Here is a 16981-nt window from a genome sequence, read left to right on the forward strand (position 1 = left end):
ACGTACATTCGAAGTGTCACAAAATGTGATTGCACCCCAGCAGCAAAGCGAATCATTAGAATTAACGATATCAATTCAGGCTTTCGGAACCGATGATTTGTTCGGCCTAAGATCTTCTCTCTTGCCAACAATTTATCCTTTCTATTTGCAGTAGGACTTACTGAACATGCGTACAAATTAAACAAGCTAAGAAATCGAAAGCTTTCACCACCTTTGTTTTAAAAGGCAGAATTGGGATTCGCCCGGGGCTCGCCTCGGGGCGGAGCGCTCGTAAAACGCCCCTGGACTTATGTGTGGGGCTTAGTTCTGTGAGACTTATGCCTTGGCCATCGGGGCTTACGCCCCGTACACGCCCAACGCCCAGCGTACTGGGCTCGCCTAATAGAACTTTATGCAATTCTATGTAACTAACCTTGTAAATTCTCAAATTTGCTTAATAAATCGTTGACTATTCAAAATTATTTTTTTCTTTATCATAAATCTTTAAGTTGAGAGTATTTTATGTCATAATTAAAATAAAAATTATTGCACGTTATCCACTAAGACTGCTATGATAGTTAATTTTTAATAAATCTTTCATTTAAAAGGTATTTATTTATCAACTTTTGTTATGTCTTTACAATATAATAGTCCATAATTTTTTATAATTATTTTTCTAAATATTTTTTTTTCACGTTTACAAGATACAATACTTATTAATTTAATAGCTCGGTATTAGCTAGTAACTATTTACAAATAATTAGTTATCATGGTATTGTATGATAAATTATGTGTCGCTTTATTAACTTGTTGAAACTTAAAAATAAATGATGCTAGAGAATCATATTTAAATTATGAATTATATTTTTATATAAATTCTCTTTCAAATAGAAAGCATATTAAATAAAAGGAGCATTTTAAGAAAAATATCCAATTATAATATCGAAATTCTTTCAAGATTAGGAGATACATATAAGATTTCGTATCGAATACATTGCTTTTGATATTTGAGTTGCAACGACATTGCAGCTAATTTGCATATTATGATGTATGTCATACTTTTCGTATTATTCATAGTTGAGTTATACTTTATAAATATTTTAAATAGATTAATTGTTATAATTTTTTGATTTTAATGTAATTTTTGTAATTATTTTTTATTTTATACTATCTTAAAATTCTTGAAATCAGTAAAATTTAAAGATCCGTGGGACTTACGCCCCATGTCTCAGGACTTACGCCTCGCCTCGTCAGAGGTAAAACGCCTCGCCTCACGCCCGCCTTTTAAAACATTGTTCACCACATATACAAAGAGAGCGACACGAGGATGATAAAATGATGTATTTATTATAGTATACAAGGGTATCTTTTTTAATTAAACACACACAAAAAAATAAAAGAAGTAGGCGATGAAATTAACAACAAAACAAAATCTTGGTTTTCTCTACCTAGGGGTTCCAACCAAGGCCAAAATCTTTCCAAACCTGTCTGTTGGATGACAAAATCCTAAAATATCTTCCCTAAATTAGCAAACTACGACCATATTGTCGTACTTTAATTTTCTTCTCAAACAGTCCTAGCCTATTATCACCCAACCTGGTCAAGTAGGCTGATTTCTTATATTCACCCCATGTAAATTCCTTGTACAAACTTTCTTCTCCTTCCTCCATTATACAAGATAAAGGTGCTATTTTTTCACTCAAAGGCGGTCCACCAAAATATATCATTGACAATCTTGATTTCAAACTGTTCGTCAATACTCTGTGCCTTACACTCCTAAATCTCCCATTAGTCATTACCTGCCATTAAACCACATAGAAACAAAGTTAAAATAAACCCAAAAATTTCAATTAGATAAAAGTATTTAAGTTGTATACACTGATAACATTAAAAGTATTTTACCAAATCAGTATAAATTAACCAATTATAGAAGATCACTACCATTTATACCATTTTCAAAATTTTGTGCTTATATAGATATTTACTTGTAATTGTCATATAAATAATTTGATTGTATAAATATCTTTTGCTTTGTTACTGCATAAAAATTAAAACAATAATTATTGTAAGAGGGAAAGGAAAGAAAAACAGAAGAAAGAAACTAAACCGTCATATGGGATGTAAAGAATAAGCAACAACTAAGCTCCAGTTTGGCCATAGATTGTCTTCATTTTTTCAATTGAAACATTATTTGTTTATAAAATATGATCATGTTTTGGGGAAAAAACCTCAAAAATTTTCAAGTTCCATTTTGAGTGAATTTTTTTCTTTCGATCCACTCATAAAACTTTAATTTTTCTTCAAATAAAATGCATGTCTTCAACTTTCAAAAAAAAAAAAAAAAAAAAAAAAATTCAACACAACTTCAAAAACTATTTTTTCAAGTTTCAATCAAATCTATGTCCAAACGCTATACGTCGGGAGGAAAGGAAAAAAGAAACAGAAGCATTTTCTAGGATTAAAAATTCTTGATAAGCTAAGACATTTTATAATTTTTTAATTTAAATTCTTTTTATTACACAAGGATCACAAAAGAAAATCGAATAGTGAAGCGAAGGTCTATCGAAAATAACTTTTTTTATCTTCATAAGGTAAGAAAAAGGTTGTGTACATACTACCTTCCCCAATACCTCGCTTTTAAAATTACACTGGGTTTACTATTGTTGTAAGGATTAGAAAAGGATGGCAAATAGTGAGAATTCAACGTATTGTGAAATACTTCTACTAGTACCACTAGACTCTGTAAGTTGTGACAGCTGACATATAGTTATTTTGTGACTTGTAGGTCATGAGTTCGAACGATGAAAGCAGTCATTAATGCTTGTATTAGGGTAGAATATCTACATCATACCCCTTTAGGTGTAACCTTTCCTTAGACCGTGCATGAATGCGAAATGCTTTGTGCATTGCACTGTCCTTATGCTAGTATCACTAGAATGTAAGTTGTGAAAGTTGACGTTCCCCAATTAAAAATACATTTGGTGATTAATTTACTTGGGGATTGTCTGGTTTATAGACATGAAAATTTTTATTACCTGCAAGGAATCACCAACAATGATGAAAAAGGAGTAGTGATCAGGTGGTACTGAGACCCATGTCCCATCTCTGAGGCAGATTTGCAAACCAGTTGTGTTGTTAGATCTTATAACTGATATTACTTGTGGGTCTGTATGCTCTCCAAAACCAATCAAATTTCTACCTCCACTCAATGTTTCAAGTTGTGTGCATGGTCGATAGTGATTTATCCTAAAGCAAGAGTCACTCTTTTGATCCCTTAGCAGCTTACTTAGCACATTCTTTGGCTCCATTTTTAATCCTTCTGCTATCATTTCCAACACAAGACATGCTATATTTCTCACTGCTGACACATATTCATTGAGAGCAGACCTGTATACAAACAGGAAGGAAAATAAAGTTAGAAAAATATAAAAGAAATGGTGCTTTTCCTTGTCTAATTAGGGTTCACTTTTTGCGGAGTAGTATATATTCCTAACTCCGTCCTAATTTATGTAATATCTGATTATGCATGAAGTTTAAGAATGATTTAAAATTTCTCTAAAAATAAGGCGTAAAATTTTTATTTGGCTATATATCATCAAATTAAGAATAAAATGATAAGTTCACAATTAAATTATTGAAAAATATAGGAACGTTTTATTCTTTTTCGAATTGCCTAAAAAGAAAAGAGTGTTACATAAGTTGGAACAGAGGGAGTAATAGTCCTATATATTCAAATCCGAAATGTAGAAACCGCAGAAGGTGGAACATCTCCTTCATAAGATATAAGTAGGTGTGTGCATGATATCAGGTTGAAGTTGAAAAATAGTATTTGAAGTTGATTTTTTTTTAAAAAAAAACGTATTTAATGTTGCATTTGTGTTTTAACATGAGTTTCACTCGATAATTATTTAAAATTTTGTGACTGAAAATCATTATTGTTTCGCTTCAAATATTACTCGAACAAGTTATTTACTATTTCATTGATATTTTAAATATTAAAATTCAGTATTTTGTATACTTCAACTTGCAAATAATGACGCGGTGTTCTCAAGTAAAGTCATGGCCAAACACATCGACACACATTAAATATTAACCGATGTTTTCCACTATAGAGTAACTCAAGAAAGTCGCATGAGTGAATATACGAATAAATGACTTATGGAAAATTGGGCTATTCCAGTCAATATTCTTAATTTTACTCCCTCCGTTTCATTTAATTCATATTAAATGAGGTGCTTTCATTTTTAGTTTGTTTCAAAACAAATGAAACATTTTTAAATTTGAAAATAATTCAACTTTAAACTCTTCATTTTACCCTTTTTGCCCTTAATGAGATGTTTTTATAGTCACACAAATGGCATGGCCCCATAAACCTTTTACCCCTTAAGCTTTTAAGACCACAAGTTTCAAAAGTCTTCTTCTTTTTTCTTAAACTTCATTCCGAGTCAAACTACCTCAAATAATATGAAACGGAGGAAGTACTAAAAAAGAGTATGGTTGCAGAAAGAAATTTGCTAACGGCAATATCCGTGGACAAAAATAGCATACTTAGTTAAAAGGAAAAATAGTTAGAAGACACGTTCTTGGTTTTGTCAAAAAACAACACATTCGGAAATTTCAAGAGTTTGTTGCACTTACCAGGAAAGGTGAGAGTTTCCAGGAATATTAACGGATTTCTCTGAAATGAGTTCAGAATTTGTAGCAAAGAGAAGATATTCAATCCAACCAACATCACCATTTGAGCCAATTCTTTTGTTACCATAACCAAAAGGATTAGCAGGGCCAGCTTTGTCCTTCTCACACTGCGGCAAATTAAAGAACTTAAAAGCATCACCTTCTAATTTGGTCATTGTTTCTTTAGGAACATCATGATTGACAACCTTAAAGAATCCAAATTCTTGACATGCTTTTATAATATGGAATTTAGCTTGAGGGTCTAACATGTCTATCACTGGAATATTATCATCAGAAGTATAGGGTTTGCATGTTTTAATGTGAGAAAATTTTTCAAGAATTGGTTTAGATGAAACCACCATATTTGTATTTTCAAGATTTCTTTTCTTTTTCTACGAGGAATGGGAAAAAAGATTGCTGGTTTTCTTGCATGAGTGCAAATGATGGAGGCGTTACAAACTATATATAAAGTAAAACCATCTCTGGCTTAGTCACACATGTATATACTGGTGTATGTATTTGCTAGGCAGTTTATGCCATCTGGCGCCGAGTTTCTTTTTTTTTTTCGTTCTTTATATTTTTCTTTGGATTTAAGTTATATATATTGATAGTGTAAATAATTTCTTATATTATTAATGTAATCTAACATGTTACTTATAAGATATAATAAATTGACTTATAGTTTATTCTAGGTTACCAATTAATACTAGTAATCTAAAAAAAGATAGCTNGTCTGGTTTATAGACATGAAATTTTATACTGCAGATCACACAATGATGAAAAGGAGTAGTGATCAGGTGGTACTGAGACCCATGTCCCATCTCTGAGGCAGATTTGCAAACCAGTTGTGTTGTTAGATCTTATAACTGATATTACTTGTGGGTCTGTATGCTCTCCAAAACCAATCAAATTTCTACCTCCACTCAATGTTTCAAGTTGTGTGCATGGTCGATAGTGATTTATCCTAAAGCAAGAGTCACTCTTTTGATCCCTTAGCAGCTTACTTAGCACATTCTTTGGCTCCATTTTTAATCCTTCTGCTATCATTTCCAACACAAGACATGCTATATTTCTCACTGCTGACACATATTCATTGAGAGCAGACCTGTATACAAACAGGAAGGAAAATAAAGTTAGAAAAATATAAAAGAAATGGTGCTTTTCCTTGTCTAATTAGGGTTCACTTTTTGCGGAGTAGTATATATTCCTAACTCCGTCCTAATTTATGTGATGATGTTTAATTATTGTGCAGGGAATTTAAGAATAATATTTGAAGCTTGTGTTCTCAAAGTAAGGCATAAATTATTTCTGTCGCCATAAATAATCACATTAAGGATAAGAGAGAGAGTTTAAACTTAAATTATTTACTTAGCACTAAATATAAAAATGTCTTATTCTTTTTCAAATTATCTAAAAAGAGAAGAGTGTCACACAAGCTAGAACCCAAGGAATAATAATATTATATATTCGAATCCTAAATGTAGAAATTAAAGAAGGTGGAACATTCTCCCTCAAAAGATATAAGTAGGCTTGTGTTGAAGATATTTGGCTGAAGTTTGCATCAGAAAGAACGAAAAGTCAAAGGTCAAGGTGTATAGTGATCTTTTCAAGAATAGGGGAGTACAGAATATGAGGTTGAGGTTTGCAACACAAAAGATATTTTACTCAATTTCTCTCTTACTATTTAAAAAAGTGGGAAAAAATGAGATTCCAAGAAAAATTGTATCTGAAGTTGATTTTTTTCTCTTTTATTTTTGAAAAAGAAGGTATATCAATGTTGTAGTTGTGTTTTAACATGAGTTCCACTCGAAAGTAATTCAAAATTTTGTGAGTGAAAATCATTATTATTTCACTTGAAATATAATTCAGACAAATTATTTGATATTTCAATGATATTTTAAATACTAAAATTCAGTATTTTGTATACTTCAACTTGCAAATAATAATGCGGTGTCCGCAAGTGAAGTCATGGCTAAACACATCGACACACACTAAATATTAACCGAATTTTTCCAGCATAGAGCAACTCAAGAAAGTCGTATATATGTGAGTATACGAATAAATGACACGTGAAAAATTGAGCTATTCGTAATTTTTACTAAAAAAAGAGTATGGTTGCTAAAATAGATTTGCTAACGGCAATACCCGTGGACAAAAATAGCATACTTAGGTAAAAGGAAAAATACATAGTAGAAAACACGTTCTTTGTTTTGTCAAAAAATAAAAAAAATAAAATAAAACACATTCGGAAATTTCAAGAGTTTGTTGCACTTACCAGAAAAGGTGAGAATTTCCAGGAATATTAACGGATTTTTCTGAAATGAGTTCAGTATTTGTAGTAAAGAGAAGATATTCAATCCAACCAACATCACCATTTGTGCCAATTCTTTTAATGCCATAACCAAAAGGATTAGCAGGACCAGCTTTGTCCTTCTCACACTGCGGCAAATTAAAGAACCTAACAGCTTCACCTTCTAATTTGGTCACTGTTTCTTTAGGAACATCATGATTGACAACCTTAAAGAATCCAAATTCTTGACATGCTTTTATAATATGGAATTTAGCTTGAGGGTCTAACATGTCTATCACTGGAATATTATCATCAGAAGTATAGGGTTTGCATGTTTTAATGTGAGAAGAATTTTCAAGAATTGGTTTAGATGAAACCACCATATTTGTATTTTCAAGATTTCTTTTCTTTTTCTACGAGGAAGAACAAGAATGGGAAAAAGATTGCTGGTTTTCTTGCATGGGTACAAATGATGGAGGCGTTACAAACTATATATAAAGTAAAACCATCTCTGGCTTAGTGACAGATGTATATAATGGTGGAGTGTATGTATTTGCTCAGTGGGTACGCAAAATTTTTCGTAAGCGGTGTCGATATTTAAAAAAGTAAATAAGTAAACAAATCTTTATATAACGCCATCGTATTAACAAAACCCGTTATAATAATAAAATGCAATTCAAGTATATTACTATAAGTCTATTCAGAGTTTTTACTATTAATTTTTTTTTAATAACTTCATTAGAATTTTTTTTTCAAAAAAGGCGCCAAATAACCATTCAGAAAACCAACAATCATTTGATTCAGTAAATTAGTATTAGCAAAGTGACTTAAAATGCAAACGCAAGCAGCAAGCAGAAATTGCAAATTGTAGCGAGAGAGTAGTTTTTTTAGAACAGGGTTTTAAGTTGTCTAAACTGAATTTTAGGGGAGCTCTTTGTCCATTGGCTAGACTCACGACCTCTATATAAAAAGGTCGGGCAATTAAACAGGCGAGCTGACGAGTAAGTTGTCACTAGCGTTGTCCCTTTTTTTTTTTTGGTCAAAAGAATATTTATATTATATATAGCTAAGATCGTATAAGAGAGCCGTTTACAAGATGCATGAGTGTCATTTGTATTATATCTCGTACACTACAAGAAGTTTGACTTTTAACGATCAAATTCTAACGAAGGGATTTGAAACCGGTCTTTATAAGTGTATCTATGACGATCAATTTTTTTTCCGGTCATCAAGACCAATTTTAAGAGTAATATTAACGAATGGATAATTTTCGGTCCTTAAAAATCATAAAATCCAGACGTTAAATAGAAAAAAGTGCGCGCTATTTTTTCCCTCTTTTTTTTCTCACCCACAATCAGCCCACGCACCCCTCAACTCTCTTCCCTCTCCCCCAAAAAACAAAAGAGTACGTATCTTATGTTTTAGAACTATACAATAACTTACAGTTACAGAGCAGATAGCTAACATCTCACAAATTGGACTCTACGAAGAATCAGAATTTGGGTTCCTCTCTGAAAACCTAGGTTTTTTTTCTCCTTTTTCTCCTTCTCAACAAGGTAAGCTCTAAACTTGTAGTAAATTATTGTGAAATTGGGCAATTTTTTATGTTATCAATTCTCTCCCTGTTTTTCAAATATTGCGTTTCTTCTTATAATTACATATGCTTTAAATATATAGTTACATGTAGGTTTTAGGAGTATTGCTGTTGAATATGCAGAAGTTGTTTCTTTATTTTTTAGAATTTTGCTCGTTATATAATAGCTATGTGTATTCATTTTCAGAGCAGATTGTTTTTTGGAATTGGGTTTGATTGCATATCGTTGTTGGGGAAAAAGGCTTCTCAATATATATCTGGTCATGATTGTATTATAAACTTTGTCTAGTGAGACAAGAATTTGCTAACTTTCTCCCTAATTATATAAACCGGAGACAAAAGAAACAATTTTTTGGATCTGGTCGTGATTGTATTGTAAAACAGGTCTCAGGTTTGTTCTCCTCTATCGTCAAAGCTATGTTTCTGCATTGATTTTGGATCCTCCTGTTGTGTTATTTTCCTTTTCCTTGTTCTCTTTCTGTGGATAAACATGGTGTTATCTCTTTGACTTTTATATAAGATATGGACAGAACAACAATCCTAAAAATATTTTGCTCGCAAATTTGATGGGCAAGAATCAGCTATATAGTTTTTCAAATAGAAAATCTAGTTTAATTTCTTTAAATATTTTCTGTCCCATGTCTATCTACTATAACAAAGTGCCGAAGATAGCTCGAAGCACTACTTCTCGTATATGTTGGGAACATAAAGACTTAATTCATTATGTCAATCTCAGTTAGCTATTCAAATTTTACAAATGAAAAAGAAAAGGGAAATGGAGGACAAGAATAATTAAGATTATAATTGTGTTATTAATTTTGGATCTTTTATCTAAAGCAACTGTAATTGTGATACTAGCAGTTGTTCTTTTTTATGTTCATGTTCCTGCTAATGTGGTAATTGTTTAGTAGAAGAATTCTTTGGTGATTTCGCTTTGCTGCTCTTAGGTTTTGGTTGCAAGGCATTAGTTGGCTATTTTCCATTCTCACAATCTACTTATTTATAATCGACCTATTTGAAATCTGGGAACAATATAATTTTGTCTTTGCTGCAAAAAAAAAAAAAAAAGTCTTTTTGTTCTATTCAGTAAAATGGTTTAGGTTGTGCTATGCACTCGGATGTTTGAGACATCATTGTGGTACTGTTAGAAATGATTGCTCTGTATTTTTGGCTAATTTCTGCACTTATTGACAATACCTAAAAGTTTTTGAATTAGAATACATATAATGTTGTCATTTCCAGCAGTTAATTGTGACAAATGTGCTGCATCTTTTGGTGATTCTAAGCATCTGAGTTTCTCAATACGAAGTTGATAGTTTATGTAGAAACAGAAAGAATATTTGTTATGTCATACAAACCTGAGATAGCTAGATTCTTATCAAACTCCAACAACTTAGTTCCTTCTACAATTATTTAGTATCAAAGTTCATGATAAAAAGTAGTTGCCCCGCGGCTTTGCAACAAGATTTTGAAAATAGACAGCACAAAAGTTGGACATTTTTCAGAATTAAGTTCTCAATGCTGAAGAGTGACTTGGTCTGCTATGAGGGAAAGAAGTGAAAATCTATGTGAAGTAAAAGAGGAAAGCTTGACAACTGCTACTAAGAACCTAACATAATATTTTATACATTTGGTTACAATAACAGTAGGCTACTGACCATGGCTAAATGAAATATCATGGAGCTGATTGTGGAAACAACAATCTTGTCCCGATTTAATGGAAAGTCGTTTTAATTGCAACAAAAATTGTAAGAACTAAAAATGAAATAAAAGGTGATCATTACTGTTGACTAATTATATATTGTTGATTCAGGATTGATTCTTTGAGGATTAGAAATGAATATTTAAGGGTGCAGAAGTTCTCTACCTGGCAAAGATAAAAATTAGGAATAACACACAGTATATGAATAACACAGAGTGCAAGTTGTGTTAGATTATATTGACATAAGTTAATTGACAATCCGATATATTCATAAATTCTTAATTGATCTATTAAATTAATTAATTCAACTATATGAATATTCATAGATTCTTAATTGTCAAGATTCACTGTTATTTTCTGTGCACAATGATCCACCTTCATGCTTGTGTTGCTACTATTCGCTCTTTGTACCAATGGGCTGTTCGCGAATGGATAATTGTTTCACTTTCACAGGCTCCTTGTACTAGTCAGGGGCTTCTTCAGGTTTATTATTCCATCACTTTTGTGTGTCATGATAATGTTGTATTTTTTTTTCCTTCGTCTAACATTTTTCAAGTATGTTTGTTTACCTATGTTCATTTTCTTGTGCATATGCTCTTGCTAAGGGATTGATGCACTTTGCTTAGAGTGCAAAATGAATATTTGGGTCTCTCTTTCCGCTACAATAAAGGCGGACAAAAATTATTTTGTTGGAAAAACATCACTAGTCTTTTAACATTGGTAAACACATTATCTTTTTATGTAGGAGTAAATATTTTGTGTGCTGATGGTATTTTAACTTTATTTAGTAACGAACATACTTTAAATATTTTGTGTGCCAATAGTATTTTAGCTTTATTTAGTATTGATGGTATTTTATGTAGGAGTAAATATTGTTATTACTTACTATCAGTGCTTCTTTCATCTTCTTTAGCCGAGGGTCTATCGGAAAAAATATCCTTATATCTTCCAAATATTATTTCTTGTTAATACATTTAGGTCGTAATGCTCTGGGTGTGTTGTTGTTGTTGTATCAATCCTGATTTGTCCATATCTCTGCAGCTGAGAAAGCCTTCTCATCCTAGTTGTAGCATTCCCATTGCAATAAATTGCCTTGCAACTCTGTTGAAGGAACCTATTGTTCGATCTTCATTTGTTCTACCTGACGGAGTGAAGCTGCTGTTGCTTTAATAACACTAGCATCTACTCAACAGTCCATTCAGGTGCATCTTTACACAAAATCTGCCACATGTTAGACCTACTTCTAAATTCTGTAATTTGTTCTCGAAGCGCTGGGAAGTGACTGTTGAGTTGGTTATCATTTCTTTCCATGTATCATGCGACTCCCGTAATTGTTGACAAAAAGTTTAGTGCTTCCATCTTTGACCTGCTTACCATACCTAGGCCAAATTATAAGAAGTTCCTCTGCAACTTTTAACTATGATGTATTTGACTCACTTTTCTTCTTTGAAACAACTTCTCTATGAGACATGTCTCTGTGTCTGGCTTTTGTCTTACTATGAACCTGCAATTGAGTACTTGGCTACTTCTAAGGCCCTACCTCGATTGACAGTTGTTAAAGGTTCGACAAAGGAGAAGGTGAGCTATTCTGCTGCTATTTGTTCTTATATCTTTTTCACTTGCTATCCCTATGTCTTAAACTGAATGTAGCAACTCTACTTTGGGCATGCCTAGAAAGAACTTCAGTAAGATAGAATATTTGGCTATACATTCAAAAGTTTGAACAGTCTATACTTTCTAACTTGAAGTTATGTATACCTATCGAGTGGTTTTGAGGGATGGAAGCAGCATCAAAGGAGATGCTTGCCCATGTCTCAAAAATAGTTAGAGTGCTAGTTGGCAGCACTTTCATATTGACAAATTGCTAAACTATTTTTTCTTGTCGAGGTAGCTTAACAATACTCTGCTTTCTTTTGTTGTATTAGGTTGAGATGAATCCATCAAAATCTCAGAAGTTTGAAATGGAATCAACTTCGAAGTCTGTTAAGCATTCATACGTTACACCTGGCGCCTTAGCAAGGGGACGAGGGCAAAGCTTCAAAATTTTGGGCTCGGTAAGAGTAAATGCTGAATAGAGACTCCCGATTGGCAAAAGTAAAAATCGTAATGCAGCAGTTTCTTATCTGAACGAGCTAGCTCAGAATAAAAGTCTTGCACCTCCTGGTTTTGATCCAGTTGAAGATGATGTTTCCCTCCCGCAAGAAGTTGAAGTGATGCAAGACACTCAGAGAAACGAAATAAGTAATTCACTGTTTCAAATTGTAATACATTTTTTTTTGTTATTGCAGTGGCACTTTTTTATTGTTTGACTTAAATTTGAAATTAGCAGGTCCATGTGAATCTGAAAAGGCAAAAAAAGTGAGAGGAAAGAACAGGTGTAAAAATGTTCTTGGACTCAAAGTTGGAGAAAAGTTGAGCGTCACTTTCTACCACAATTGAGTTGTTGGGAAGAATTCAACCTCATTTGTGAGACACTTAGGTATATTAGTTCGTGACCGTAATATGTGCCCATTGCGGGTACACTCATGGGCAGACATCGAAGAATATAAGCTGGACTATATGTGGGAAGCTGTTACTGTAAGAATTTAAAGTATTACCTTGTTGTTTTGCCTTTTCCTTTTCTTCTTTCAAAAATAAAAAGAAAATACTAGTGACTTTACATCATTGCATCTATCGAGTTCTTTTTTCTGGTTTGTAAGAATTCAAAAAGAAAATTAAATGAGTAGAAACATATAGTTTATTGTGCTTTTTAGAAAAACCCCAATATCCTACTTCTTCTGCATCATAAATTGAGAAAAATATCCATTTATCTTTAGCATCCAAAGATAAATAAATTAAAAACATGAAATTCCTCCTCACTGGGCAGGAAGTGAGACTTAGGGAGATGGACAAGCAATTGTGTAAGATAAGTTTTATGTGCTTGTAATGACACATCAAACTTTCTTGGACAAACTGTATGAGATAAATTTGACTTCACTCTCTGTAGTCATATCCAATTTTTCTTGGATAAGTTATAGATGGTGTACTCTCATTGAGAGTAATTCAACTATGGCCTTGCAAGACATACCGAATACCACTAGGAATAGTAAGCTGAAAGTAGAAATTCATCAGCATATTGTCTTCTATTTCACTTATAGTAAGCTGTCAGTTGGTACAATGTTAGAATATATTTCAGGTGACATGATTCTTTATAGTTATTTTAGGTGACTTGATTGACATTCGACATTACTTAATACTGAATGCCACTAGGAATTCTATATGCAGAAGTGGAAACTCCTCAGCATATATAGGTGCAGTCTTTTAGTTTCATTTACAGTACGCATGTAGGGACCAAGCTGGAAACTTGTCACTGATACTTTGCCTACCAAATTTGTCAATTAGTAAAAGAAGGCTTTGCTGCTAACTCTTATAGCATCCTGCTTTCCTACAACAGATAGAGTGGAAATGTATGTAGAGAAAGTTGTGCTTGTTGTACAACCACTAATGAATATGTGCCTTCTCCTTTCCATAGAGTTTTTCTCATTTATTAACATTTGTTCCTTAAGATTCATATTGCTTTGAGTAAATTATTTTTTTGTATGATAGTTTGGTGCATAAACTGATCGACCAATGATAATATTTGATGCTTTCATTCATTTAGTCTTTAAGTTAGAGGACATAGAGAAATGATTAAGGATAGCATCCAAAGATCAGTTCCATTATTGAGTAATAATTAAGATCCAGAATGAGATTTTTCCTCCCAGTGAAAGTATTTGCTAGAGATGGAAACCGACAAATATAAAGGACACATCTACAAATCATATCGATGAATCTGCTCTCTTCTCCTGTTGTATTGGAAATGTTTATATATGACCAAATTATGATGTCGAGCATGTTTTCACATTTAATAATCACGTCATCTTAAGAGATAAATTAAGTTGTCACTAGTAATTCTTAAATATTTTATTTTATATTGTTGGTTCAGTTTTTCTTTTTTGTTTATTTAAAACTTTTGAATTACATGTTTGATGATATTTTTAAAATATTATAGGACAAATTTGATCGTGCTGACATAAATGGTTAAAGAGATAATGTCTTGAAACATATGAGAAGGTTATGGAACAATTGGAGAGGAACGCTGCACATGATTGTGAAGTCTAAGCCATTGCGCGATGTTCTAAAGGATGTGTCAGAGGGGGTCGACAAGAGTGATTGGGAATGGTTGGTCAAGGAGCACTTCTTATCTGAAAAGTTTAATGTATGACTTCATAAATATTTATAGCATCTTATTTTTTTAAGCGGTAGACTACACCTTCTATTTTTTTTGTTGTTATAGGAAAGAAGTACGAGAAACTAAGTGAATAGGTCTAAGTTGATTATGCCTCATCGTACGGGTAGCAAGCCTATCAGTGAGATTATTTATGAGCTGGTAAGTAAATCGTGCTATTGTATTAAGAAACCCCCTCTTTGATTAAAAGAAATTGTTTGACTTGTTTATTTAAATGCAAAGGGAGGCAAAGGTGGTAATCCACCAGATATGGCGACTATTTTCTTTGAGACTCATAGGAAGGACGATAAGCTTGTCGAACCTGAAACCAACGAAAAATATGTATGTTGATTGATAAATTTCATTTTACACCCTTTATTTTATCAAAGTATTGCATTATTTCAAAGATTATAATCTTTTAGGCTGAAATTCAAGAATTGGTGCAATCCGAGCCGTCTCTTACAAACATTGAGGTTGTAGAAAGGTGCTTTGGACCTCAATGCAAGAGCAATGTGGTTGGATTTGGAGGCGGGATAACCGCTAAGGAGTTAAAAGGCGGTAATTCCTCTAGGGTTGCACTGTTGGATGAGTTGAATGCAACTCGAAAAGAAAATCTATCAACTTGTTACAGTTATCATATGTCATATTCATTTATTTAGCCACCTTATCACTTTCTATTGCCATGTCTTTCTTTCATTGTATTCTTGTCACCTAACAGTAGAAGATGTTCTGCCTTTTACGGGAGATTAAGTATATGTATGAAGATTAAGTTTGTGTTAAGAGAAAAAGAGGTTAGTGGCACTGCCGCTTCAATTAGATTAAATTAGAATCACAACATCACTCAATTGTCATGCAATTTAACTGCAGAAAACTAAAGTGTCATGGCATCATTTGATTCTGAATAAAAGATTAAATAATCCTGTTATCTGTATTTTGTCTACGATTAGAAAGCTTCTTGAAACTTCAGGATTAGAAAGGAGCTAAATCAGGCTGAGAACGTTAAATTCACCTGGCACACCCTGGGTTCCTAAATGACTTGATATGCTACGGTTGAGATCAGCTTCTGAGATACACACATAGGTGCCTTCTCTAGCCTTTTCAGGCATGATCAATAATTGCCATAAATATATCGGCTATACCCCAGAAGGTTAAAATGGAGAGAACACAAAAGGATAACTTAACCTTGTGCTAATCCTAAATGTCTAGAATAAGTATGCAAAACAAGACAAGTCCACTACTAACTTTTTAACTCCCAAAAGAAATGCTAATTAATCATCAAACTTGTAAATCAATACATACTGGAAACTGCATTTATTTGTTATCAATAGCCTTGCAGCAACTCTCGGTATCCCTATATCCATATTAAGGGACCTAGGCAAATCAACCGCCTCAACATGCATTCTTGCTTTATTTACCCGAGTTCATATAGCATAGGCAAAGCACATATCTTTTCGATCTACTATAACTTATCATGAAGAAAGCAATGCTTAGTAAAAAAGTGTCCTATTTACTTTAGATAATCGGCTTCCTCCACTACTAAATTAGGTTTCTACTTCATCAGGTACACAATATATAACCCGAGCTCAAAAATGGGTACCACAACATTTGAGACCCTAAAGACATTGTTAGCATAACCTTTCCATCACAGAGCTACCGGTTACTTGCACAATATTTTCTCTACTCAGAAACATCAAATTATTGCACTATTTGTTTGCTCTTTCTCAAGTATAACTGCAGCATAACAATAGAACCCAAAGATAACTCTTAGTTTAATAAATACTATCACGTCTTTCAAGACCAAAATGATTTCATGTCAAAAGGCTTTTTAGCAGCTTAAGTGGCTAAAATGAATTATTTCTTGTTTGATATTTTTTTCTCAATGTAATTATGTGTACTGATATATTTTTTTTTGCTTTTAATAATTTCTGGTTTTAGGAACTTGTCTCTTTATTGTTGTTGTCTCCTCGCAACCCCCACCCCCCATACTATTAGGGGAAAAAGGAAAAAGGTGTCAACAAAGACATATCATCACTGGAGATGGTGCTTACATTTGATTGTGGTTTAGCTATTTTTGGGACTTTTTAATCAAAATTATTTGAACTGCAGAAACTTTTGTGTCTTATGCATTTGATTTATAATCGCCAAGGTTGAATTATTTACTCCAGTTGTTCAATTAACATGGTGATTAAATTTATTCATTTATTTTTTTAAATAAATTAGTTAGAGAAGTTTTTACTATACTGACATGAGCTTGTTCTTTTAACAGATTAAAAAGTTGAAGAATGAAGATGTCATTGAAGAAAGTACAAAGCAAATTGATGCATATTAGATTTTATAGCTTTCTTAGTGGTTGTGTAGGGATGTTGGCATTTGTACATATGTTGAAATTTCATTTTCTCTCTTTCAGGAATTGATAGTGAGAAAGTCATACAGTTTAGATGGGTATATATTCTAGCAATGTATTATTTTACTAGTTCTTTCTAATTGACAGATTAA

At 32.6% G+C, this 16981-nt stretch overlaps 2 protein-coding genes and 1 long non-coding RNA gene across 6 annotated transcripts; 1 reads left to right on the plus strand and 2 right to left on the minus strand.

Moving 5' to 3' along the window:
- Nucleotides 1–1499: 1499 nt before the first annotated feature.
- On the minus strand, nt 1500–5076 carry LOC109211333 (gibberellin 2-beta-dioxygenase 1-like). The gene is made up of 3 exons (XM_019374867.1): nt 4618–5076; nt 3015–3366; nt 1500–1778 (listed from the first exon to the last, which is right to left on the minus strand). The coding sequence occupies exons 1-3, from the start codon at nt 5013–5015 to the stop codon at nt 1500–1502; spliced, it is 1029 nt and encodes a 342-aa protein (XP_019230412.1). The 5' UTR covers nt 5016–5076.
- A 315-nt stretch (nt 5077–5391) lies between these two features.
- On the minus strand, nt 5392–7326 carry LOC109211334 (gibberellin 2-beta-dioxygenase 1-like). The gene is made up of 2 exons (XM_019374868.1): nt 6929–7326; nt 5392–5758 (listed from the first exon to the last, which is right to left on the minus strand). The coding sequence occupies exons 1-2, from the start codon at nt 7324–7326 to the stop codon at nt 5392–5394; spliced, it is 765 nt and encodes a 254-aa protein (XP_019230413.1).
- A 972-nt stretch (nt 7327–8298) lies between these two features.
- On the plus strand, nt 8299–15052 carry LOC109211335. 4 transcript variants are annotated; one of them, XR_002065685.1, is made up of 5 exons: nt 8299–8499; nt 11281–11441; nt 12165–12480; nt 12569–12816; nt 14270–15045. It is a non-coding gene; the product is annotated as an uncharacterized LOC109211335 (long non-coding RNA). The 4 variants fall into 4 exon arrangements; XR_002065684.1 differs by lacking the exon at nt 8299–8499 and adding an exon at nt 8513–10959; XR_002065686.1 differs by lacking the exon at nt 8299–8499 and having other exon boundaries at nt 10966–11817; nt 14270–15052.
- The last annotated feature ends 1929 nt before the right edge of the window (nt 15053–16981 follow it).

This window comes from Nicotiana attenuata, unplaced genomic scaffold, assembly GCF_001879085.1.
Source record: "Nicotiana attenuata strain UT unplaced genomic scaffold, NIATTr2, whole genome shotgun sequence".
Taxonomy (NCBI): Eukaryota; Viridiplantae; Streptophyta; class Magnoliopsida; order Solanales; family Solanaceae; genus Nicotiana; species Nicotiana attenuata.

Coding starts and splice junctions, on each gene's coding strand:
- LOC109211333 (XM_019374867.1), bottom strand. CDS start 5,015: ATGGTGGTTTCATCTAAACCAATTCTTGAAAAATTTTCTCACATTAAA. Junction 3,367..4,617: donor GGAAACTCTCACCTTTCCTG/GTAAGTGCAACA, acceptor GTTTGTATACAG/GTCTGCTCTCAATGAATATG. Junction 1,779..3,014: donor TTGTTGGTGATTCCTTGCAG/GTAATAAAAATT, acceptor GTTTAATGGCAG/GTAATGACTAATGGGAGATT.
- LOC109211334 (XM_019374868.1), bottom strand. CDS start 7,326: ATGGTGGTTTCATCTAAACCAATTCTTGAAAATTCTTCTCACATTAAA. Junction 5,759..6,928: donor GGAAATTCTCACCTTTTCTG/GTAAGTGCAACA, acceptor GTTTGTATACAG/GTCTGCTCTCAATGAATATG.